Source organism: Saimiri boliviensis, chromosome 3 (genome assembly GCF_048565385.1).
Source record: "Saimiri boliviensis isolate mSaiBol1 chromosome 3, mSaiBol1.pri, whole genome shotgun sequence".
In the NCBI taxonomy this organism is placed as follows: domain Eukaryota; kingdom Metazoa; phylum Chordata; class Mammalia; order Primates; family Cebidae; genus Saimiri; species Saimiri boliviensis.
In genome coordinates this window covers 12,386,452-12,411,546 of record NC_133451.1, presented here as the reverse complement: position 1 = coordinate 12,411,546, position 25,095 = coordinate 12,386,452, and the positions used below count along the sequence as shown (strand labels likewise).

The 25,095-nt window shown below is 35.3% G+C and overlaps 1 protein-coding gene across 4 annotated transcripts in view; it reads left to right on the top strand.

The window, feature by feature from the left end:
• RAB28 (RAB28, member RAS oncogene family) overlaps positions 1–25,095 on the top strand; it is a 248,291-nt gene that overhangs the window by 13,827 nt on the left and 209,369 nt on the right. For all 4 annotated transcript variants that reach the window (XR_012516808.1, XM_039468497.2, XM_039468496.1 and 1 more), the window contains exon 4: positions 8,576–8,705. Coding sequence is in view for 3 of the 4 variants with exons in the window: in XM_039468497.2 (XP_039324431.1) it covers positions 8,576–8,705 (130 nt within the window). In the remaining variant the exon portion in view is untranslated. The remainder of the gene's footprint in view (positions 1–8,575; positions 8,706–25,095) is intronic.

The window sequence follows — 25,095 nt, the reverse complement described above, 5'->3', positions numbered from 1 at the left end:
TGTAGTCACTTGTGAGGTAGAACATAACTTCTGTTGTATACCAGTGACCCCACACAGATGAGCCTGCCTTTTAAATACCAACAAAAGGATTTGGTGCCTACCTGACAGGGACAGAGCACATCTCAAAACTGGACTCTCCAAGACCTTCTGCTCTCTTTTATTGTAAGTTTTTTAGTTGGATATTTGCCAACTTATAACTGACTTTTTTTGCATTAGTGTTTCATACAGGTTGTACTTATAAAACAAGATATATGTTCTGGCTACTGTATAATCTGTATGGTTTAATTCATTTCTATATGTAATTAAAAAACTAAAATAGATTATTTGTCCTGCATATCAGGGAGAAAAAAAATAACCTGCATTTTGGGAATGGGAGAACTTTTCATTTTGGAGAAGGTTAAATAGTATGTGCATTGTGTTTAGTATGTGTTACATTGAAGAACTAAATCTATGCAATACTTTACAAGACTGTTACGTGTTGGCATCAGTGTTTGTTCTTTAAAAACTTCTGTCACTGCCGGACCAGTGGCTCATTCCTGTAATCCCAGTGCTTTTGGGGGCCAAGAGAGCACAGTTATTCATGTCCAGGATCAGAAGACCAGCCTGAGCAACATAGTGAGACCCTGGTCTCTACAAACAATTTAAAAAATCAGCTGGGTCCTGTAGTACAAGCCTGTAGTCCTAGCTACCAGGGAGACTGACATGGGAGGATTATTTGAGCCCAGGAGTTCGAGGCTGCGGTGAGCCGTCACTGCATTCCAGCCTGGGTGACAGAGCAAGACCCTATCTCTAAGTAAAAAAAAATTTATGTTGATTATTACCTTGAAAATGGTATCCATTTGATTTACTCAGTCATCATGTTTATTAGAGATGGTGGTAAGTGAAATAGATGAAAACAAAGTACTAAACTAACATAATATTTACTAAAACTATTGAATTTTACAGAAAGAAGGATGATAGTATCTTCTTGCAATTAAAGTTGGGGGAAGGCAGTTAAGGCATAAAATGAAGGAAACTTGTTGAAGAGGGATTTATTAAACTTGAAATCTGATTTCCAAAGGTCATGTAAAAGGTTTCAGAAGAAGAACAGCAGCTGAAGGGTAAATTGGGAAGTGAAAGGAAAGGGCGGTATGGGGATGATGACGTAGTAGAGAGATAAATGTCAGCTATGTGGTTGATGACAAAAGTTATTTGGATGTGAGACATGGAGATAGATTTAGATGACCATAAGATTGCCAAGAAAATTAGATCCAGAAGTTCCCAAGTAGATTGTAAAATGTATTGCGTGTCTGAGGGAGTTGTACTTTCTTGTAGCTTGGAATATTCTGATAGTTTTCAGTTTTCTGGAAGGGGTCAGAAGACTTCTGGATTGATTGATGTGGTGAGAGACTTAGGGATTTGAGGGTGCCTGTGTTATGGCTCCTGAAGAGGTGAGTACTTAGAGGTCTGGATTTGAGGCTGCTGCTGAGTAGAGGCCCTGAGAATCAATAGTTTTGGTAATGTGTGTCTTTTAAAGATTTGGTCCATTTAATTTATATTATCAAGTTTGTGGTCACAAAGTTGTTCATACTATCTTTTTGATGTCTATGGGATCAGTAGTTAATGATCCTTAATTTGTTTACCTTGATAATATGTATCTTTTCTCTCTCTCCCTTTGTTTTTGGTTAGCCTGGCTAGAGGCTTGTCAGTTTTTTCTTGATCTTTTTTATAAAACAGCTTTTGGCTTTGTTGATTTTCTCTGTTGTTTTCCTCTTCATTTTCAATGATTTCTTCTCTAATTTTTAATTACTTTGTTCTGCTTGCTTTAGACTGAAATTACTCTTTTTCCTCTAGTTTCCTATAGCGGAAGCTTAGATTATCAGTTTTTCTTCTTTACTAATACATGCATTCAATGCGAAACACTTTTCCTAAGCACTGCTTTTGCTGTATTCTACAAATTTTGGTAGGTTGCATTTTTTTTTTTTTTTGGTTCAAACTATATTAAAATTAATTTTGAGACTTCTTTGATGCATGTGTTATTTAGGATATGTTGTTTAATCTTCATATACTTTGACTATATGAAGCCATTTTACTGTTACTGATTTCTGGTTATAGTTTGAAAGCATGCATTGTGTGATTTCTATTTTTACAAACATGTTAAGATATATTTTATGGCCCAGAATGTAGTTTATCTTGGTGAATGTTTTATCAGAGCTAGGGAATAGTGTGTGTTCTAATGAATACAGTATTCTATAAATGTCAATTAGATGAAGTTGATTGTCAGTGTTGTTCAGATCAGCTATACCCTTACTGATTTTCTGTTTGCTTGATGTATCAAATAATGAAAAAAGGGTATTAAAGTCTTTAGCTGTAATAGTGGATGTGCAGATTTGGAACTCCTTACAGTTCTATCAGTTTTGGCTTCATATATTTTGATGCCCTGTTATTAGGTGCATATATAGAGAGGATTGTTATGTCTTCTTGGAGGACCGACTTTTTCATTATGTCAGTCTTTAAACTCGATAATTTTCCATATTTGAAGTCTGCTTTTTCTCAAATTTTATAACTACTACAGCTTTCTTTTCATTAATGTTTTCATGTTGCTTTTCTGTCCCTTTACTGTTAACCTGTCTGTGTTAACATATAAAGATATGTAAGGTGAATTTTCTGTAGGCAACATATAGTTGAGTCTTATTTTCTCATCTCCTTTGACAGTCTTTTAATTTGTGTATTTAGACCATTGGCATTATTGATACAGTTGGGTTAACATCTGTCATGTTCTTTGCACATGTTCTTTGTTTCTTATCCTCGTTTTCTGCTTTCTCTGGTTTTATTTGAATATTTTCTCTCCTGTTTTAGCATATCAACATACTTAAAATTTTTTCTTAGTGATTGTTCTAGAGTTTGCAATATACATTTTTTTTTTTTTTTTTTTTGAGACAGAGTTTCGCTCTTGTTACCCAGGCTGGAGTGCAATGGTGCGATCTCGGCTCACCGCAACCTCCGCCTCCTGGGTTCAGGCAATTCTCCTGCCTCAGCCTCCCGAGTAGCTGGGATTACAAGCACGTGCCACCACGCCCAGCTAATTTTTTGTATTTTTAGTAGAGACGGGGTTTCACCATGTTGACCAGGATGGTCTTGATCTCTTGACCTCGTGATCCACCCGCCTCGGCCTCCCAAAGTGCTGGGATTACAGGCTTGAGCCACCGCGCCTGGCAACATTTTAAACTAAGTTCAGTGTTAAGTGATGCTATATTGCTTCATGTGTAGTGCAGGTACCTCAGAATATCTCAGTTCATCTTTTTTGTCCTTATGGCATGGCTGTCATTCATCTCACTTATCTATATGATATAATCATCCAGTACATTATTATTACTTTAAACAGTCGTATTTTATATTAACTAACAATAAAAAAATTGATATGTTATCTTCATTTTTTTCCTTTTCTTATATTCACTCACTCTTTTTTTTACATTTAGTATGATTTTATTAAAAAATTTAAATTTTATTGTAAACTGACAATTTATAATTGTTTATATATATGGAGTACAGAGTGATGTTATGATTTATGAATACAATGTAGAATAATTAATTCAAGCCAATTAACATATCCATTATCTCAAGTACTTATAATTTTTAAGTTGAGAACGTTTGAAATTTACTCTTAACTTTTAACTACACTGTGCATTAGTTCTCAAAAAAAAATTTTGTATCTACTGTCTGAGATTCTGTACCCTTTGACTGTTTTCCCCAACCCCTAGCCTCTGCAACCACTGGTCCACTCTCTCTCTCTCTCTTTCTTTTTTTTTTTGAGATGGAGTTTTCACTCCTGTTTCCTAGGCTGTAGTGCAATGGCGTGTTCTCGACTCACTGCAACCTCCGCCTCCTGGGTTCGAGTGATTCTGCTGCCTTAGCCTCCCATGTTGCTGGGATTACAGGCATGCACCACCCCACCTGGCTAATTTTGTATTTTTAGTAGAGAAGGGATTTCTCAATGTTGGTCAGGCTTGTATTGAACTCCCGACCTCAGGTGATCTGCCAGCCTCAGCTTCCCAAAATGCTGGGATTATAGGCATGAGCCACCGCACCTGGCTGAGATTCCTAAATATTGGGTTTGGTGTCTAATTAATTTTGTCAATTTCTTGTTGACTATTACTTCAGTCAGATACTTTCTAAGCTTGATTCTCTCTTCTTCTGATATTTCAGTTATGCGTATGGTGCACCACTTGGGACTGTACCACTGTTCTTTGATGTTTTGTTTTATTCATTGTTTTTTTTCTTTTTGTATTTCTGTTTTAGAAGTTTCTATTATCCTATCTTCAAGCTAACTGATTTTTTTCCTATGCTGTGACCAACAACATACCCAACAATGGCATTCTATATTTCTGTTACAGTGTTTTTGATATCTAGTATTTTGTTTTGATTATCCCTTGTTTTATTATCCCTATCTGTGCTTACATGTTTTCCTTTTCCTTTAGAACCCTCAATATATTAGTCATAGTTACTTAAAATTGCCTGTCTAGTAATTACAAAATCTGTTTCATATCTGAGTCTGGTTCTGATGCTTGCGTTTTCTCTTCAAATTACCTTTTGAAATTCCTAGTAATTTTATATCGAAAGCTGGACGTGACATATTAATAAGATTCAGGTACGTAGACTTTTGTGTGAGGTTTTACTTTGTGCTGCATTTAATGTTTAATTTAGCTGTAGATGCCAGAGGCATCGATTCCTCTAGCATCCTTGTTTTTGAGTCTTTTTTGGTAACTCTAAGAACTTGTTAGGTGAGATCTGTCTGGCAGCTCTTTCAGATGTTGGTGCTCTGTTGGTACTGTGGTAAAGTATGGGGGAGGAGAAGCATTCTGTATTCTTATGCTAAAGTTTTAGTCTTCAGTGGGCTCGTATTTCTAGACTCTGAACTTCACAAGTGTTTCTTTGCTCCTCCCAGTTAGATGAGACAGAACAGCTACCGGGGGTTGAAGTTCGGAACTTCCCTTTCTGGATGAAATACAATGTTCTGATTAAGCCTTTTCTTCTGGAGAGTATGATTTTTTTATGGATAATGCTCTGGATATGTTTCACAATGGTTACTTTTTTCCTCTCTTCATCCCAGAGCCTTGAGGGTATCTTTCTTGACTCTTTACTGATAATCTAGTGGGACATTTGGAATCTGGTGGCACATCCATGAAAGTGTGGAGGTAGGCCTTAAGACGGTGGGGGCCCCTAGGAGTTCCTCACTCTTAAGCTAGACCCCCATCAGCCTCCAGCCGTTTGTCAAAATTACCATTTAGGTCTTCCTACCATTTACTGTTTCTACTGGCTGCTTCTGCAGATAAGCAGATCTTGGCTGTCACTTTTTGGATTTGCTTATCTCTCCAGATTTCAGGGTGATGATTTGCTTTGCAATATCAACTTTCTGATGAGTCCAAGAAAAGTCACTGATTTTTCAGTTTGTTCTGTCTTTTTCTTATGTAAGGACAAGAGTGATGATGACTTTCAAGTTTTTTTACATGTCGGAGTTGAAAGTGAAGTCCTATAATTCCTTTTATATTTTAATATTTTTAGTTTTCTCATTTTTTCATTTCAGAATTTCACCACAGTGGTGAAGGTCAAAATTGGCACTAATTATGATGACAAGAACAAGGAAAAATAATAATAGTTTTTACATTAAATGGAGATGTTTATGTTGCTAGATAACTAGGTGAGTGAATAGGAGTTTATCCTTCTATATTTTTTGTGAGTCCTGAACAATTTCTATGAATCACCAACTGAAAAATGTTGGGATGCATTTTTCTAGATCAGAGATTGGCAATTTTTTCCTGAAAAGAGCTAGATAGTAAATATTTTATGCTTTGCAGGCCATGTTGTCTTTGTTGTAGCTACTCAGCTTTGCAATTGTAGCACTAAACGAGCTATTGATAATACTTAAACAAATGAGTGTGACTATATATTTCAGTAAAGTTTATCTGTAAATACAGGGTGTGGGCCAGATTTGACCTGTGGGCCATAGTTTACCAATTCATGGTCTACAACAACGGTTTTTAATGTTTGTTCCCTATCTCTCATCCTGTAATGAGTGTCAGTAGATGGTAGATCATTTGCATGGTAGTATCAGTAGATCATTTGCATATGTTTTACCATATTCAGGTATTGTCCCATGTTGGGATAAAAGGTTTCATATATTAATTGGAAGGGTTCAAAAAGTCTTAAGAGTCATAGGTTTAAGCCTCATTTGTAAGTTTAAAACCTACCTCAAAGTTGCCATGAAAATATGATTCTTGCTCACTTAGTATGATAACAAAAAAATCTGCAATTCCATGTGGTATGTTAATTTTAAAATAAGTACTTTTGTTATTTTACTTTATATTGTGGGCATATTTGATATTTTAAAAGTGAGATAACAAGTTTTGCCCAAGATCAACAGATGGGGCCAGTAGTGGAATTCACCAGCAACCTGAGTTCCACGGTAGAGCTCTTTTCAACAAGTAATATATAATATCACTCATGGCAGTTGGAAGTGGGGTCAGTAGATTGAAAGTTAACCTTCAGAGATCAGTTCTGGGGCTTTATTCTTAATAAGGAAAGTGAGATACTCTTTGTTTTAGTTAATTCTATGTTGGGCATTATTTCAAAGCATCTTGGAAGACAGACAGAAATAGATGTTCAAGTTGCCGAAATGAACCAGATGAGTGATTTTGTATAAAAATTATAGAACATTTAAAGTGAAAGGTATCTTAGAGACCTTCTAACTCAAATATCTAATTTTAGAGATAAGAAACCTGAGACCTGAGGAAGCTAGGTGACTTGGGGGCCAGTATGGTTTAATAAAAGAGAATAATAGCCCTGGAAGGTCATAACAGAAGTATGCCAGGGCTGGCTGGCTCTAGCTTCAGAGAGTTAATTGTTAATTTTTTATCAGTTTTCATGAGCCAGTTATTAAATACTTTCACAATTAAAAATTATATATAAACTCACACATTGTATTAAAACAAAGGTATTATATGCTTAATCTCTATCAGTAATTGTTTTACTATGTATTTCTGTTATCTGTGTTCTCGAGGTTGTTTACATCTGCTACATTTATATAGTGGACATGTTATATAATGGTGCCCTCTCCAACTCTCTGTTCAGTGATGTCACATTGATAACTGAAAAATCACCATAGGCAAGCATCATGGAAATTGGCAAACATTATAGCAAACTGTCACACCTGCTGGGCCCTGAACCCCAAGCCAATTGATTAATATTTACCAGTGTCTCATTGGTTATGACTACTATGTTATATACTTGTTTATGCATTTAGTTTTGCTGCAAGACTGTGAGTTCCTTATGGTTTGGAACTTAACGTCTGTAGAATCCAGCACAATGCTTAGAGTTTAACTGACAGACAAATGTTTTGTTTTCAATTATTTAGTCTTTGATTCAGATCCTGGTTCCATCACTTACCTATCAGTATGACCTTGGTTATTTTAACCTCTGTTGATTATTTAAAATGGGAACGATAATACCAGCCTTTTGGGATTGTTGTAAGGATTAATGAGAAGATCTAGAAATGTGTCTGGTATAGAGTAGGTGCACAAAAGTAGTTGATTACTACTGTTATAACCTGAGAAGTAACATAAATGCCATTAGGGTCCAGGCTTATATTGTATGTACAGCTTTGTATTAAGTGTTTGACCACAAACTGGATGAGAATCAAGAATGCAGTACTGTTATTTTTGTGTGCCTATGTAATTCTCCTTCCTATACAAAATAATGAGATAAATTAAAAGGAATATGATATATAAGAGGCAGGAAGCAATCCTTCTGTTATATTTGACATTGCTCAGACTCATATTACAGTATTATGTCCAGTTTTACGTTTCTCATTTTAAAGAGGATGTCAAAAAACTATATGTAGTGTGTCCTGGGAGGATCAACAGCTATGATTAAAGGGATAGAAAAATAGGCCCTTTGAGGGAAGTTTAAGGAACTGAGTTTGTTTACTCTGGAAAGGAGATGGTAACGGAGTTACCTAACTGTCTTCAAGTATAAGAAAGCTAGTTTAAGAAAGCTACTCTCAAGTTCTTCAAATGCACAGTGGACTAAAAGAGGAAATAGACATTTCATTTAAAGAAAATTGTGTTAAACATTTAAATTGCCTATCAAGGGGTATCATGGAATCTCTGTTTTTGAAAATATTTAAAAAGAGTAGCAGCAGATGGTTATTTATTGAAAGGTTTAAATGTTTGACCTCATGAAAGTGAGAGGTAGGATTGTAGATGTTGTAGCCTTTTCTGCTTCTTTGATACTGATATGATTTTCTTATATTTTCTGTAATTTACCATGCATATTCCAGCTATCTTATTGGAAGACCACAATTTTGATGGAATTATATTTTAGCTTGCATTGCGTGTTAATTGCTGGATTTATCTTGAATGAAAACATTTTGTATTATTAATCTGCTAGTAAGCAATTTAAATGAAAGTTGTAACTATGAAACACTTGATATTTGTATTTTTACACCCATTTTGACATATCTGAAGGATTACTTTAGTATTCATTAAGATTTTTGCCCCAAGTAATACATTACAAATATTTTGTAACTCTTTTGTGACAGGGAATCCTCTTGGTGTATGATATTACAAATTATCAAAGCTTTGAGAATTTAGAAGATTGGTATACTGTGGTGAAGAAAGTGAGCGAGGAGTCAGAAACTCAGCCACTGGTTGCTTTGGTAGGCAACAAAAGTAAGTTATTAATGCTTATTTATGTATGGTAAAGTTTACTTGCTGTTGTGGACAGAATGTTTCTGTCCCCTTACCACCCCCAATTTATATGTTGAAGACAAAATGATGGTATCTGAAGGTGGGGTTTTTGGGAGGTAATTAGGCCATCAGAGTGGAGCCCTTAAGAATGACATCTGGCAGGGCACAGTGGCTAATGCCTATAGTCCCAGCATTTTGGAAAGCCAAGGCAGGGGATTGCTTGAGCCCAGGAGTTTGAGACAAGGTTGGCCAACATAGTGAGACCCTTGTCTCTATTTAATTAAACAAAGAATGGGATTAGTATCTTTATAAGAGACATGAGAGATAATTATTTTCTCTGCCATGCTAGGATACGGCGAGAAGGTGGCTGTCTGCAAACCAGTAAGAATGCCCTCAGTAGATGCTGAATCTGTCAGTGTCAGTACCTTGATCTTGGACTTTAGTTACCAGAAGTTTGAAAAATAATATTTGTGGTTTAGGCCATTAATCTATGCCATTTCGTTATGGCAGCCCAATTGAGGACTTACTAACACATTTGCCTATCCTGTAGTTTTAATTCCTACAAAGAAGGAGTTGATATTTGGAAACAGCTTTTCTAGAGTGAGTAAATTATTTGAGTAGAAAATTCCTAAGAGTGTATACAATCTTTTCAATAACTGTTTTGATGCATGGTCTATCATAACTGCTTCACTCAATTCCTGTGAAGGTAAGTTTAGTTCTGACAGTGTGTGTTTTGGCTTCCTGTGGTCTAAGAAAGCAGCATGGACTATTAAGAACAGCAACACAGCTGCAGATTTTATGATATTACATTGCAGTTTCAGCTCTGTCCCAGAGGTTTTGAGTGATACATTTCATTAAATGATCCCCTATTTTAAGGAAAGAGGAAGTGTCTGTATTGGAATTTTATATGCATTGTTTCTTGCTCGTGTCTCATATAAATTTTGCTTTCTAAATTTTTGGGTTTGTTCTGAAATATATATATATATATATATATATATATATATATATATATATATATGTATTTTTTTTTTTTTCCTGAGAAAGAGTATATTAGGGAGAAGAGCAGTTCTTGGTAAAAATTAGGGTTTGTAAGTAATTTCAAAACCTGTCTCTTGGGCTATGATAGATAGAGAAAAATTATAAAACTGAACTCCGTACATGACTGTATTTTGGTTCCTAGTCCTACAACGTAGTAACTTAGAAAAAGAGACATTAGTAAAGGTTTTCAAATATAGTCATGTATTGCTTAACAACAGGATATGTTTTAAGAAATGTATTGCTAGGCAGTTTCATTGTGCAAACATTGTAGAGTATATATTAGGGTTTTCTAGAAGGACAGAACTGATAGGATATAGGTATATGTGAAAGGGAGTTTATTAAGGAGAATTGACTCACACAGTCACAAGATAAAGTCCCACAATACGCTATCTGCAAGTTAAGGTCCAGGGAAGCCAGAAGTGGATCATTCTGAGTCCCAAAACCTTAAAAGCAGGGAAGCCGACAGTGCAGCCTTCAGTCTGTGACTGAAGGCCTGAGAGCCTCTGGCAAACCACTAGTGTAAGTCCAGGAGTCCAAAAGCCAAAGAACTTGGAGTTTCATGTTTGAGGGCAGGAAGCATCCAGCACAGGAGGAAGATAGAGACAGGAAGACTCAGCAAATCTGCTTTATTCTAGCCATGATGACAGTTGATTAGAGATTGCCCACTCAGATTAAGGATAGGTCTGCCTCTCCCAGTCCACTGACTCAAATGTTAATCTCCTTTGGCAATAGCCTCACAGACACACCCGGGAGCAATGCTTTGTATCCTTCCATCAAGTTGACACTTAATATTTACCATCACATAGAGAGTGTATTTACACAAATCTATATGGTATGGCCTACTACATACCTAAGCTATATGGTATCATGTTGCTCCTAGGCTACAAACTTGTATGTTAACATACCGAATACTGTAGGCAGTTATAACACAATGGTGAGTATTTATGTGTCTAAGCACAGAAAAGATAGAGTAAAAGTATGTTATAAAAGCTTCGTTATAATCTTACGGGACTACTATCATATATGTGGCCCATCGTTGATGGAAACATTGTTAACGCAACACACGACTGACTCAATGTTTTTCAAGTTATTTGACATCAAAAAAAGAGAACATGACTTCAGATTTTACCATGGAGGATTTAGATCAGGTATTTTTTCCTAACTGCAAGGGTTGTTAAATCAATACGTACATATATTACCAAGAGAATTATCTTTTCCAAAGGTCTTAAAAAATGTAGTACCTTTTTTTTTTTTTCTCTGTAACTGTTTAGGAAGCAGTGCTTCCTGAAAGACCAAACCAAAATTTCTGCATTATGTGGCTTTGTACACTAGATGAGCATTTCGTAAGTTCAAGTTTAATTTAAAACCATGATGACACAGGTGTGAAAAATACAGACATTATCATACACTCTGGAAAACCATATTACATATCATAAAATGTTATGGCTTGGATAGAAATTGTAGTTTGCTTTTTTAAAAGCTTTAAATTTTACTCATCTGTTTTGGAAACAGTTCTTTTTAATTGAGTGAATTAGATGCTTTTCAGTTCATTGAAAATCCCCCTTAGCAAATCATGTTTTGATGAGCTTAAGTTCTGTTTCTGGGTTCAGCTTCTCAGTTTAGTTGTCATTCAAAGCATTGGCTTATATTATGGTTAAGTGTGTGCTTTATTGGAGGCTTCCCATTACCTTATGAGAATTTATAGTGTCTCTGAGGGAGAGTAGTTACAATTTATTTTAATTTCTTTCAGGATATAATCTAACTGCCATTTGGGATAATGGTGTAGTGGTGCATAATTATATACATTATGTTATGTATATGCTATCTTGTGAGGCATCCAACATTGGTCATTGTCAAAGACAGGCTGTTAGAGTTAGATGGGCTCTTGGACTGGACTGTTGGTGGCATTCCCAGGTTTTAAAAACAAGTGCTCGTATAAGTTATTTGAATTTATGTAAGAAATTAATACAATGTTATGTTTGAGATTTAATAGCATAAAAGTCAAGAGTTTTCCTTTTTTACTTTTGGCTTAGCTATAACCCCTTTCTTGTATGTATTTATAATATGTTCTTTCAGAATGAGATTATGTAACAGTATATACGGTCACATAGAATGTTATATATGTAAGATAAAGATATTATAGATGAATATTTTCCTGAATATTATTTACTACATAATCTGTTACTGGCCCAATTTCATGTAATCACGTAATGAAAGATCCTTCTTCAGTTAAGCCTATTAGGGCTTTAACTCTGAGTCTCCTGAATATATTTTGATTTCTATGTCCAAACTGATGTTATATTTCTTATGGTATTGTAGTATGTACTTACTTTCTTTTGGGGGGATATAATTATATTAAAAAGCAGTAAAATTTACAGAGAGACTTTTCATACTGCTTAAAGGCAAAGCAAGAGTTTTGATAGAAATACATATGAAGCTGGATTATTATGCTCATTACCTAAACGTAGTCATCTTCTTCCTAAGTGTGGTTTTAAAATTTATCATTGTGTCTCCTTTTTTGTGGCTTAAGTAGAAAGCATATATTGAAAAGAAATATGTAGGCCATGGAAATATTGGTAGCAGTAGCCAGCTTTTAGTTAAAGTTAGCAGGAGGGAGAGAAACAGAGAGGGTGAACACACATTTCCATAAAAAAAGAGAGTGTGTGTGAACTTATTTCATGCTAAGAGCTTGTAACAGTAAGTTATAAGATTATTTACTTTTTATTAAAATGTAGTAAACACTTCAGAAATTTGGGCTGAGGATAGAGGATATTCTGATGTAAAGATGAATTATGGACTGATTTTTATGAAAAGTTAAATTTTATGCTTAAATATACAGAGTAACTAGAGTAGGTTAATGAAATGGCTAATAGAGGAAGAGACTTATTTTAATGAAATGGAAAGAATGGTAACTAGTACATTATCTGTTTCAATATATAATTCTTAGAAATGTACTATTATTAAAATGAAATATTCTGTGTTCTGTTTTGAAAGAATATCAGATGCTAATTAGTGTTATTTTGTTTTACTGTTTAAGTACTAAATGAAATATTGAGGTCATAGAGCTTTGGACTTAGACAAACTTTGCTTACAAGCCCAGTTGCTTCACTCTAGAGCAGTGTGATATCCTACAAGTAACTTTACGTTTTTAAGCCTCAGTTTTCCCCACCTGGAAATGAGGGTAATAGTTTATGTTGGATAAAGTTGATTTAAAGATTAAATGAGATACTGTGTGAAAAGCACTGTGCTTGTGGTCTTTTGCATAGTAAGTAAGTGCCCAGTAACTATAAATTAGTTTATTAATCATAATGGCCTTTTAAAAGTACTGAGCACAGATAGCTTCAACTTGATATGTCACAAATTGCAAATGAGTAGAGCTAAAATTCCTGCTCTGTGCAACTTTCCTGGATAAAATGTTTATTAGAGAATTTCCTTATTACCATCTTTTTTCTGTCTTCCCCCTCCCCCAGCCACCTGCCAGAGATTGATAGTTCTCATACTATGTGTTGGGTAGGGCCATTCTTTCACTGAACATTTTTGAGAGTCTGCTATGTGTATTAAGCTAGTCATTGTTAATTTGCTGAAAGGTTGAGACAAAGAGTCTTTAAGGAGTGATGGGAACCTGCCAATCTAGATCTTAGTCTTATTCTTTTTCACTGTCATCTTCAAATTAAAAAAAGAAATTTCTTTGTTTTGCTCTGTCTGGTTGTTGGATTAATAAATACACTTAACTTTAGCAAGATGGCTTTAGCACAATGATTGGCTAGAGACAAGTGGTACTTGGTGTTTGAGAGCCCACAAGGGCGGTATGGAGACACCCAGCCTCTGCAGCCTCGTCTCCCCTTCCCATAACTGATTGGTCTAGAGACAGGAGAGACTTGTAGGGAAAAGGTAAGCAGCAGATTCCTACTAGTCCCCATTGCCACCACAAACATCTACATTCCTTACTACAGGAGAATCCCGCAATTCTCGTAAACCCTGACTCTAGTTTGGAGAGCTCCTAGGAATTCACACAACTGCCTTACTCTGGATTAGGAGCACAAGGTGTGTATTCCTCACTCCCTAGCCACCCCTTGTGAATCAAGCTGCTGCAGCATGGTGCCATCTTGAGACCAGAGCCACCTCTGGAGTGTGCACTCTTCTGGGGGTCAGTAGCTTTTGGACCTCTGCAGCACTGGGACTCCATCTTCACTCCACCAAGCCTAAATGGGTGACTGAACACCACAGCTTCAGCTGTTCAGAGTCTGGGCTCATGATTGGCTGTGACTCTGACCTGCACAGCAGGGAAACCAATCCCCACTGCCCACACTCAAGCTGGAGGAAAAGTCTGACAGTCTTTCACAGGGCAAACCTGCCCTTGAGCCAGCCAGACTGCTGTGTACCCTCCCTTGAGCAGGAGAGATCCCTGAACCATTGAGGAGCTGATGCACCCAGGCTCATAGAGGGGCTATGTGTCTGTGCCCAGGGCCTGAGAAACAGTCCCATAGGCTGCTCCTGGCAAATATATCCCAGGATGATCTAGCAGCTGTGCATCCTTGTCTTAGGTCTGAGAAACAGCTTCATAGGCTTCCCCTACCACATACTCTCCTAGGCTAGCCAGGAAGCTAAGCATCCATGTTCTGGGTCTGAGAAAACCCTGCAGACCACCTTTGGCAGAAATTCCCCCTAGGCCAGCTGAGCAGCTGTGTGTACCCATCCCAGGCCTGAGAAATAGTTCTGTGGGCTACCTCCAGCAGACACATGCCCAGGCCAGCTGAGAAGCTGTGTGGCCATGTACTGGACCTTAGAAACAGCCCCTGACAGGCACTCCCACAGGCTGGCCAAGCAGCTGTGCCCCTGTGACTCTAGCCAGTATAACAGACTTCAAACCAGATCCTAAGTTGACCAACCTACCATGTGCATGCATGTACCCCTGACCTGAGAAACAGCCCAGCAAGCCCACCCTTAGCAAAGTTACACCATTGCTACCACAAACTGTCAAAGCCTTGGCCACTGAGACACTCACAAATGTCATTAGCGTGGATTACAACTGAAGAAACTGCATAGAAAAACAGTACTGCATCCAACTAGAAACAATCTCAATGCATCCCCACTGAACTGACACCCCAGGGCCATCTATATGAATAAGTCTTCTCTTATGGATCCTACTCCATAAAATTAGAAGAGGTGACTCTTCTACCAGATGCATAGAAATCAACATAGGGACACATCAAACATGAAAAAGCAAAGAAACATGACACCTTTAAAGGAATGTAATAATACTCTAGTAACAGATTTTAATCATAAGAAAATATATAAAATGTCAGAAGTGGAATTCAAAATAATAATCTTAAGGAAAGTCAGTGAGATACAGGAGAATATATATAGAAAATTCAACAAAATCAGGAAAGTAATTTATGATATGAATGAGGAATTCAACAAAGAGATAGATATAACCAAGAACCAATCAGAAATATTAGAGCTGAAGAATTTAATGAATGAAGTAAAAAATACTCTCAAGAGCTCCAACAACAGATTTAAACCAAGCAGAAGAAAGAATTCTGCAACTTGAAGACAAGTCTTTTGAAATAATACAGAGAAAAGTAAATAATAATAATAATAAAGAATGAAGAAAACCTACAGGATTAATGGGGCAACATTAAGTGAACAAACATATATGGAAGTTCCAGAAGAAAAGAGAAGGGAAAAGTTGTAGAAAACTTATTTATTGAAATAATAGCTGAACAATTCTTGATCTTGAAAGACAGATGAACATACACATCCAGGAAGCTGAAAGAACCTGAAGTGGATTTAACCCAAAAAGGTCCTCTTCAAGGAACATTATAACCAAATTGTCAAAAGTAAAAATCAGAGGATTCTAAAAACAGCAAGAGAATAGTGTGAAGTCACACATAGGGGAGTTGGCAGTGGACTAATTGTGAGTTTTTCAGCAGAAACCTTACAGGCTAGGAGAGAATGGAATTATATATTGAAAGTACTGAAAGAAAAAAAAAAACTGTCAGCCAGGAATATTAGAATATTATACCCAGCAAAGCTGTCCTTTCTAGACAAGCAAGAACCAAGAGAATTCATCATCACTGGACTGGCCTTACAACAAATGTATAAGGTACTCTTACATCTGGAAGTGCAAAGACAGTAACTGCTATCATGAGAACATGTGAAACTGTAAAACTTATTGCTAGAGCTAATACACAAAGGAGAAAGAAAGAAATCTTATCACAACAGAAAGCCATTCAACTATAAGAATAAGCAATAAGGCAGTAAGGAACAAAGGATATATAGAACAACCAGAAAACAGTCAATAACTTGACACATATAAGTCTTCACCTGTTAATAATAACTTTGAATTGAGTATTTAAACTCATTACATTTCTCATTTAAAAGATACAGACCATTTAATATATTAAAACAAAAGAAGACGCAACTATATGCTGCCTACCAGCAACTCTTTACTTGTAAAGACACACATAGATTGAAAGTGAAAAGACAGAAAAAGATATTCCATGCAAACAGAAACCAAGCAAGCAGGAGTAAGCTATACACATATCAGACAAAACAGACTTCAAGTCCAAAGCTGTACAAAGAGACAAAGGAGGACGTTATAAAATAAAGGGATTAATTCAGCAAGAGAAAATTGTAAATATATACATACCTGATATTGGAAAACCCAAATACATAAAGCAAATATTATTAAATCAAAAGGTAGAGATAGACTTTAGTACAGTAATAGTTGTTGACTTCAGCACCCTACTCCTCAGCATTGGAGAGATTGCCTAAACAGAAAACCAGCAAAGAAACATTGGATTTAAAGTACACAATAGACCAAACTGCACGTAACAGACATTTACAGAACGTTTCACCCACCCGGCAGCTACATAATATACCTTCTTTTCATCAGCACCTGGAACTTTCTCAAAGATTGACCCATATGCTAGGATACAAAATAAGGGTCAAAAAAATTGAAATCTTATCAAATTTCTTATCTGACTACAAGGAATAAAACTAGAAACCAGTAGTAAAATGAACATTCAAAACTATACAACAAATGGGAATTGAACATTATTCTGAATGACCAATGGGTGAAGGAATAAATTGAAAAGGAAATAAAAAAAATTCTTTTTTTTTTTTTTTTTTTAGTTGCATTTTAGGTTTTGGGGTACATGTGAAGAACATGCAAGATTGTTGCATAGGTACACACATAGCAGTGTGGTTTTCTGCCTTCCGTCCCCTCACCTGTATCCCCTCACCTGTGTCCTTTCTCCCCATGCTATCTCTTCCCACCTCCCCACCCCTCCGTCCCTTCCCTATTTCCCCACAACGGACCCCAGTGTGTAGTGCTCCCCTCCCTGTGTCCATGTGTCCTCATTGTTCAATACCCGCCTATGAGTGAGAACATGCGGTGTTTGATTTTCTGCTCTTGTGTCAGTTTGCTGAGAATGATGGTTTCCAGGTTCATATATGTTCCTACAGAGGACGTGAACTCATCGTTTTTGATGGCTGCGTAAAATTCCATGGTGTATATGTACCACATTTTCCCTATCCAGTCTATCATCGTTGGGCATTTGGGTTGGTTCCAGGTCTTTGCTATTGTTAACAGTGCTGCAATGAACATTCGTGTGCATGTGTCCTTATAATAGAATGATTTATAATCCTTTGGATATATACCCAGTAATGGGATTGCTGGGTGAAATGGGATTTCTATTTTATAGGTCATTGAGGAATCACCACACTGTCTTCCACAATGGTTGAATTAATTTACATTCCCACCAACAGTGTAAAAGTGTTCCTATTTCTCCATACCCTCTCCAGCATCTGCTGTTTCCAGATTTTTTAATGATTGCCATTCTAACTGGTGTGAGATGGTATCTCAGTGTGGTTTTTATTTGCATTTCTCTAATGACCAGTGACGATGAGCATTTTTTCATGTTTGTTGGCCTCCTGTATGTCTTCTTTTGTAAAGTATCTGTTCATATCCTTTGCCCATTTTTGAATGGGCTTGTTTGTTTTTTTCTTGTAGATCTGTTTTAGTTCTTTGTAAATTCTGGATATCAGCCCCTTGTCAGATGGGTAGACTGCAAAAATTCTTGACAGAAATGAAAGTAGAAGCACAACATACAAAAAATTATGGGATACAGCAAAAGCAACACTAAGAAGCAAGTGTATATCAATAAATGCCTACATCGAAAGGCTGGAAGGATTTTGAATAAACTGCAATGAATTCAAAGAACTAGAATGCAAAGACAAACCAAACCCAAAATTAGAAGGAAAGAAATTAAGATCAGAGCAGAATAATGAAGAGCAGAGCAGAAATAATAAAGATCAGAAATAAATGAAATTGATACTATGAAAAACAGAAAGTTCAACAAAGCAAAAAGTTGTTTTTTAAAGATATAATCAACAAGCCATTAGACTAAGAGAAAAGGGAAGACTCAAATAAATAAAATCAAATGAAAAGGAGATGTCACAAGATAATAAGATATATGTAGTATATGTAGTATATATATATATATATATATATATATATATATATATATATATATGGATCATTAGAGATTGCAGTGAACAACTACACCCAGTTTTGAGCTAAGTAAATAAATCAAGCAAGCAAGCAAGCTGAAGATCTTACTGCTAGAGTTCAAAACATACTACAGAGCCATATTAAGCAAAGTGGCACAGCACTGGCATAAAAGCAGATACATAGACCAACAGAATGGAATAAAGAATACAGAAATAAGTTTGCATGTTTACAGTGAGTTGACTTTTAACAAATGTTCAAGAACACTCAGTGGGGAAAGGACACTCTTCAACAAATGGTGCTGGGAAAACTGGATATCCATATGCAAAATAAGACTAGAGCTTCACCTCTCACCCTATACAAATATAATAAATATAAAATAAAATCAACTAAAAATGGATCAAAGACTGAACTGCAAGACGAAATGAAACTATAAAACTACTAGAGGAAAACATAGAGAAAACACTTCAAGACATTTGTCTGGGAAAGTATTTTATGAATAACACCTCACAAACATAGGCCACAAAATAAAAATAAATGGGATTATATCAAATTTAAAAACTTATGAATGACAAAGGAAACAACCAACAGAGCGAAAAACTAATCTACAGAATGGGAAAAAATATTTGTAAACAACTAACCCAAAAGGGGATTAATAACCAAATTATACAGGGGACGCAAACATCTCAACAGCAAAAAAACAAAACAAAGACAAACCAAAACAAAAATACCCACCCCCAAAGCCAATCCAATTTTAAAAATGGGCAAACGATCTGAACAGACATTTTTCCAAAGAAGACATACAAATGGTCAAGAAATATGTAAAAAAATGTTTCAGCATCACTAATTATCAGGGAAATGCAAATCAAAATCACAATGAGGTATCATTTCACCCTGGATAGGATGGCTATTATCAAAAATACAAAAAGATAACAAATACTGATGGGAATGTGAAGGAAAATAACTCTTATACACTGTTAGTGGGAATGTAAACAGTATGGATGTTCTTGAAAAAACCACAAATAGAACTATCATATGATCCAGTAATCCCACTGCTGATTCTTTATCCAAAGTAAAGGAAATTAGTGTATTGAAGAGACATCTGCACATCCATTTTTATTGCAGCACTGTTAACAATAGCCAAGGTATGGAATCAACCTAGTTTTCAACAACAGATGAATGGATAAAGAAAATGTGGTATATTTGCATAGTGGAATACTATTCAACCATAAAAAAGAATATGGTTCTGTCATTTGTGGCAACAGCAATGTAACTGGAGGACATTATGGTAAGTGAAATAAGCCAGGAACAGAATGTTAAATATCACATGTTCTCATTTACATATGGAATCTAAAAATAGTTGATTTTATAGAAGTCACAAATAGATTATACTAGAGTCTGGGAAGGGTATGGGAAAGTAAGGGTTAGGGAGAGATTTGTTAAAGGATACAAAATTGCAGCTAGATATGAGTAATAAGTTCTAGTGTTTTAGACCACTGTAGGAGGACTATACTTAACAATAATATGTTGTATGATTTCAAGTAGTTAGGAGGAAGACACTGATTTTTTTCTAACACAAATGATAAATGTGATGATGGATATGCTAATTACCCCGATCTGATCAATATACAATATATATTTATATAAATATCACCATTAATATGTACAATGATTATATATCAATTTAAAATATTGGAAAAAATAAATACAGTTCAAATGTTTGTTGAAGGCTATGCTTTTATATTAGTGAGTAAAAACATCTCTGGTAAGTAAATTTCAAAATGGGTAAGAGGGTTAGTCATTGATCTATTCTGTGCGTATCACAGAAGTTTGGCTGAAATTTAACCATCTCTTCAACCCTGTGTGGCATGAGATGACTGAAAGGTCACAGATTCGGCTATGTAAAAACCTTAAAACAGTTATATTGCCATATTAGGCAACATCTGCAAGTCAGGGAGCCAGATCTACCAGGCTTAATACTGGGTTTCCTGGCTTTTGCAATCTTGCTCTTCCAGCGTAGGGGTACTCTCACTTGATAAGAACCTGCACTTCAGAGCCTAGAGATTTTTAAATTTATATCCACCTAAGGGCTTTTCATAGGTGAACCTGGCCATGGCCTAATTTACTACTATCACCTCTCCTGTAAACTACAATGGTAGCTTCCCAAATGGTCTTCCTGCTCTTAGGTTTGCTTTCCTACAGTTCTGTTCCCAAATTGCAGATTATATTATGTGACTTTTCTGTTTAAAACTCTTTGGTGGTTTTTCATCATACATCAACTCCAAACTTCTTACCCAAATTTACCAACGTTAGAGGATTCGGCTCTTACCTACTACTCAGACTTCATCTTCTATATGCATCTTTGCCCACTATAGGTGCAAGGCATGTTTGTTTATTTTATTCTGTTTCCAAAACATTCCAAGTTCGTTTGTATTATACTTAGAATTTCTCATGCTTGAAATGATTTTCCCTCTTGTCTTTGCTTTTGGCTAGCTCTATTTTGTCATTGACGTTTCACCTTTGACATTCATCTTTTTAAAGCTTCATTCTAAAGGAGCCACCCAGTCTTGCTTTTCATCAAGCTATTAAGTTTCAGTTATCTACATATTCTTATTGTCATCTGATACTGTTTCTTGTCTGTATTTCCCTACTAAAATCTAAACTCTGAAAGCTAAGGACTTCATCACTTAAAACAGTGCTTGAACTAATAGCGAATGAATGAATAAAAGCTTTTTCATGAACACTGTTGGAATTATAAGTGTTTACAGCCCTGGATGTGTTATTCAGGGAAAGTGATTTTTTTTTTTTTTAATGAGAGAAAATACATATGTAGATGTAGGGAATCCATTAGATGACCTTCAGGGCCAAGTGGCCTATTGAATTCCGCTCTGATGAATAATGTCAGAGGGAGTTTCTTGGGAAACACATCATAGTTTTATACTAGATTATGTTTGAAATAAAATTTCATAGATCTTACATTATAATTTTAGATTAAATCAATATAAAGGATTTAGGAAGTTTGCTTTTGTATCCTAACTTTTGACTTTTACATAATGTTAGAAATCTAAACTTTTGACTTTTTATTTACAATTTTTTTGTGTTTAATTAAAAAAATCATAATCTGTACTGAATTACAATTTTGTTTCAGGCAAAGGTATAACTGAAATGAAATGAGAATTCAGGAATACTAACTTTTTTAAAAGATTAATTTTTAAAAAGATTAACTTTTTAAAAAGATTAATTTTAAGTTCAATCGGTGTTTTGTAATTGCATGGCATTTTAATTTGTCATTTTGTTATTTTCTATTTTTAATCTGTTATGCCTTTATATTATCTGATCCATCAGCTAGTTTCTCCTGTGACTGGCAAGCATTCTTAGTTGGATAGATTATAAACAGAATTAACAGGGGTTGCATAGAAGCTGCCCTCCTCTTGATTTATAGCTTCTTAGTTAGTGGAAGGGTGGTGGTTATCGGTAACTTGTATTGGGGGTGGGAATTATCATGCTCCAGTATGGAGTGGATGGATGAATGATTTCTGCTCTTAAAGATGTTAACCAGATCCTTTTGCAAATAAAGACTAATAACTCAGATTTTTAAACAATCTTCATGACAGATGAGGGCATAGAGAAGAGTGCATCAACACCAATTAAGAATGTTGAGTGTATATTCTTCTTAACAGTGATTGATAGCTCTTGGAGTACTATCTCTGCCCAAGAAGTGATGTTTTACATTGGAAAGTTTAAAGGTTACATTTTAATGTACCCTATAAGTTGTGTTCCCTGAACTCAATGAAAATGTATTAGTAAATTAAGTAAACTTCACGTTGAAAATTTTACTTACGGTCTCAACACCATTATCACCAGGCTTTTAAAAGAGATATTTTTTTTCTCAGTAATAGGGAGTAAAAGAAATGGCTCTGTGTCCAGTTTGAAAACCATTGGAATTTATATGAAATGACTTGCCTATGTTGTGACTCTTTTGAATCTTTAAAAATTCTTTATCTGTATAACAGACATGTGCAACAATTAAATTCATAATATTTAATTTATTTTGAAGGATTCATATCAACTTGTGTAAAATTTGTCACATACAATATTATACCGAAGTAAAAAAGTCATTGTTACCAATTTGTTTAAGAGAGCTTATAATTTATGAAGCATAAACAAAAACTCTTTAGGGGATTTGCTCATTCTCTTTATATTTTAAACTAAAGCATTCTGCCCCTTTCACCATTTCTTTTACTACTTTGCTTCCTTTTTGTTTCAGATAATCCTAATCCCAAAGTATCAGACCCAGACCCAAGTGTCTCTTTGAGATGGAGCTAATTTTTCTGTCTCTATTGCTGCTGATATTGCTGCTGGTACTGTTGCTGCTGCCCTTTTTTTTTTTTTTTTTTGTAACTTCATATATAAATTTTTCAATCAGAACTGTGATCATTTACTTACTGGAACGTACTGAGAACATTCTAAACATTGAGAGAGAAAGTGTTTTATTACGTATACTTAAAGCTGTTCCCTCATATGATACTTCACACTCCTGTTGTATTTTAAGGACGTGTTGATAGCATTTCGAGTTTAATTGGTTGAGTAGTATCTCCAAATCAAATGCATAAGCTTGCCTTCAGACTGTTGTTGTCACTGACAACTGTGGGGACTAAGATATCAAATAAGTGCTATTTCTTAATGTCAATCAAAAACTGTTTTTCATCTGACAGTTATTGTAGTGATGTTATTTTGTTATTTCATAGTTACTTTTTTGGATCGCCTACCCCAAACCATTTTGACAGTAGTATAATTTACTTAGCCTAAGCAGTATTATGGTTTTTGTGGTTATGTTTTCTTTGGTTTTGGAGGAGTTGTATAAGCATTTTGATCATAATTTGTTTATATGATATCTCTCCACCTTCTTTTTGTCACAAAAGAGAAGATTTTTTAAATGCTAAAGAAAGCATAATTCATCTTATTTGTTTTCTTTTAGGATAAATCTTTGTTTTAAATTTTAGAAGAAATTATTAAATATTAATATCAAATAAAGAACACAAAGCTGCAGAAACAGATTTTGTGAAAAAAATTTGGAAAAATTTTATTACATAATTTAAGCCCCTTTAATAATGTATTTTAGTCTATATTTGCATTAGTGTGGAACAAAGCCAAAATAATTTAAAGGAACACTAGACTGGGTATCAGAAAACTAGATATTTTTCTAGGTGCTAAAATTTTATCTAGTTACATGAGCTTAGACAATTCCCTTAACCACTTAGGGTCATTGTCTTGTATAAGATGAGGGGATACTGCTAGGTAATACCTAAGCACCTTCAACTCCTAAAATTTGATAACCCAAACTATGTTTAGTTTTAAGGTTGCTTAATTGAACATGGCTATTTCCAGGCAGTTTTAAGAGAGTTTAACTTTAACTTCATTTGTAGCTTCAACCTTCTCTTCCTAGTTTTTGCAGAGATGAGTTTTTGGCTGTATTTTATCATTTGTTACATTATTAAGATCCTGTTTGCATATATGGTATATGATCGATAGGTACATACACATCACCATAATAAATATAGCTATTAATAATAATAATGAATTTATTGAATTCTTACTATTTGCCAGACAAATCCTGGACATATGGGCAACTTTAAGGTATTTTGGAGCTCTAAAAATTGCTCTAAAAACCTTTTTTAAAAATTGTTTTCAAAGTTAGAATTTAACTATTTTCCACTCTATGTGACATTGTCTTCTCAAATTTCAAATTATTGTTTAATTTTGCTGTGTAAATAAAGCAATTCAACAGATACGGTCTTTTTCTCCTTTTTTTTTTTTTAATTTCAGAAATTTATTATCCGAAGGTTCAGAAGTACAAACCAAGTTCAGAAATGTGAAACTAAGGCACAGGCCTCTGCTTTCCCTGATGGCTCTAGGGAGAACCCCTCCTCGCCCTATTTCCGATTATGGTGGCTGCTGCTTTCCTTGGTTTTCGACAACATAATTGCAATCTCTGCCTCCATTTTTATAATATAGCCTTCTTCCTGCATGTATCAAATTAAAGATGACATTTAAGATATAAAAAGGGAAGAATCTAGAAAAAGGACAGATCAAGAAAGATTTTGTGGGCCATGATATGGGTTTTTGGCTTTTACTGTGAGTGAGATGGAAAGCCACCAAAGTTTTGAACAGTGCGCAGTGATTTAACTTGTATTTAGAAAGGATCACTACAGCTCATTTTTAGAGTATATTATAGTGCATAAGAGTGGAAGCAGGGAGACCAGATAGGAGACTTTTTATGTAATCCAGATGAGAAATAATGTTGGCATAGACCAGAGTGATAGAGCAGCGAAAGCAGTGAGAAGTGGTTGGCTTCTGGATAGATTTTAAAGGTAGGACTAATAGATTTTCTCACAGATTGGTTGTGGAATAGAGGAGAGAAGAAGTAACATAATGCAAAGATTTGGGGCTGAAGCATCTGGGAGGCCAAAGCTGTATTTACTGAGATGAGCAAAACTGCAGGAGGAATAGGTTTTGGGTAAGGATTGAGAGTTTGGTTTTGAACATATTAAATGTGAGGTGCTTATTAAGCATATATGTGGAGATGTGTAGTAGGCAGTAGATATATGATCTGTAATTCCAGGTGTAAGATGTGGTATAGAGGGGAGGGGCCAGAATGACGAAATAGAAACACACTCCGAGATCGAATCTCCATCTTAAAAAAAAAAAAAAAAAAAAAAAAGAAGAAGAAGAAACAGGCTCCTGTCTGCAGCTCCTAGTGAGACCAACACAGATGGTGGGTGATTTCTGCATTTCCAACTGAGGTACCCAGTTCATCTC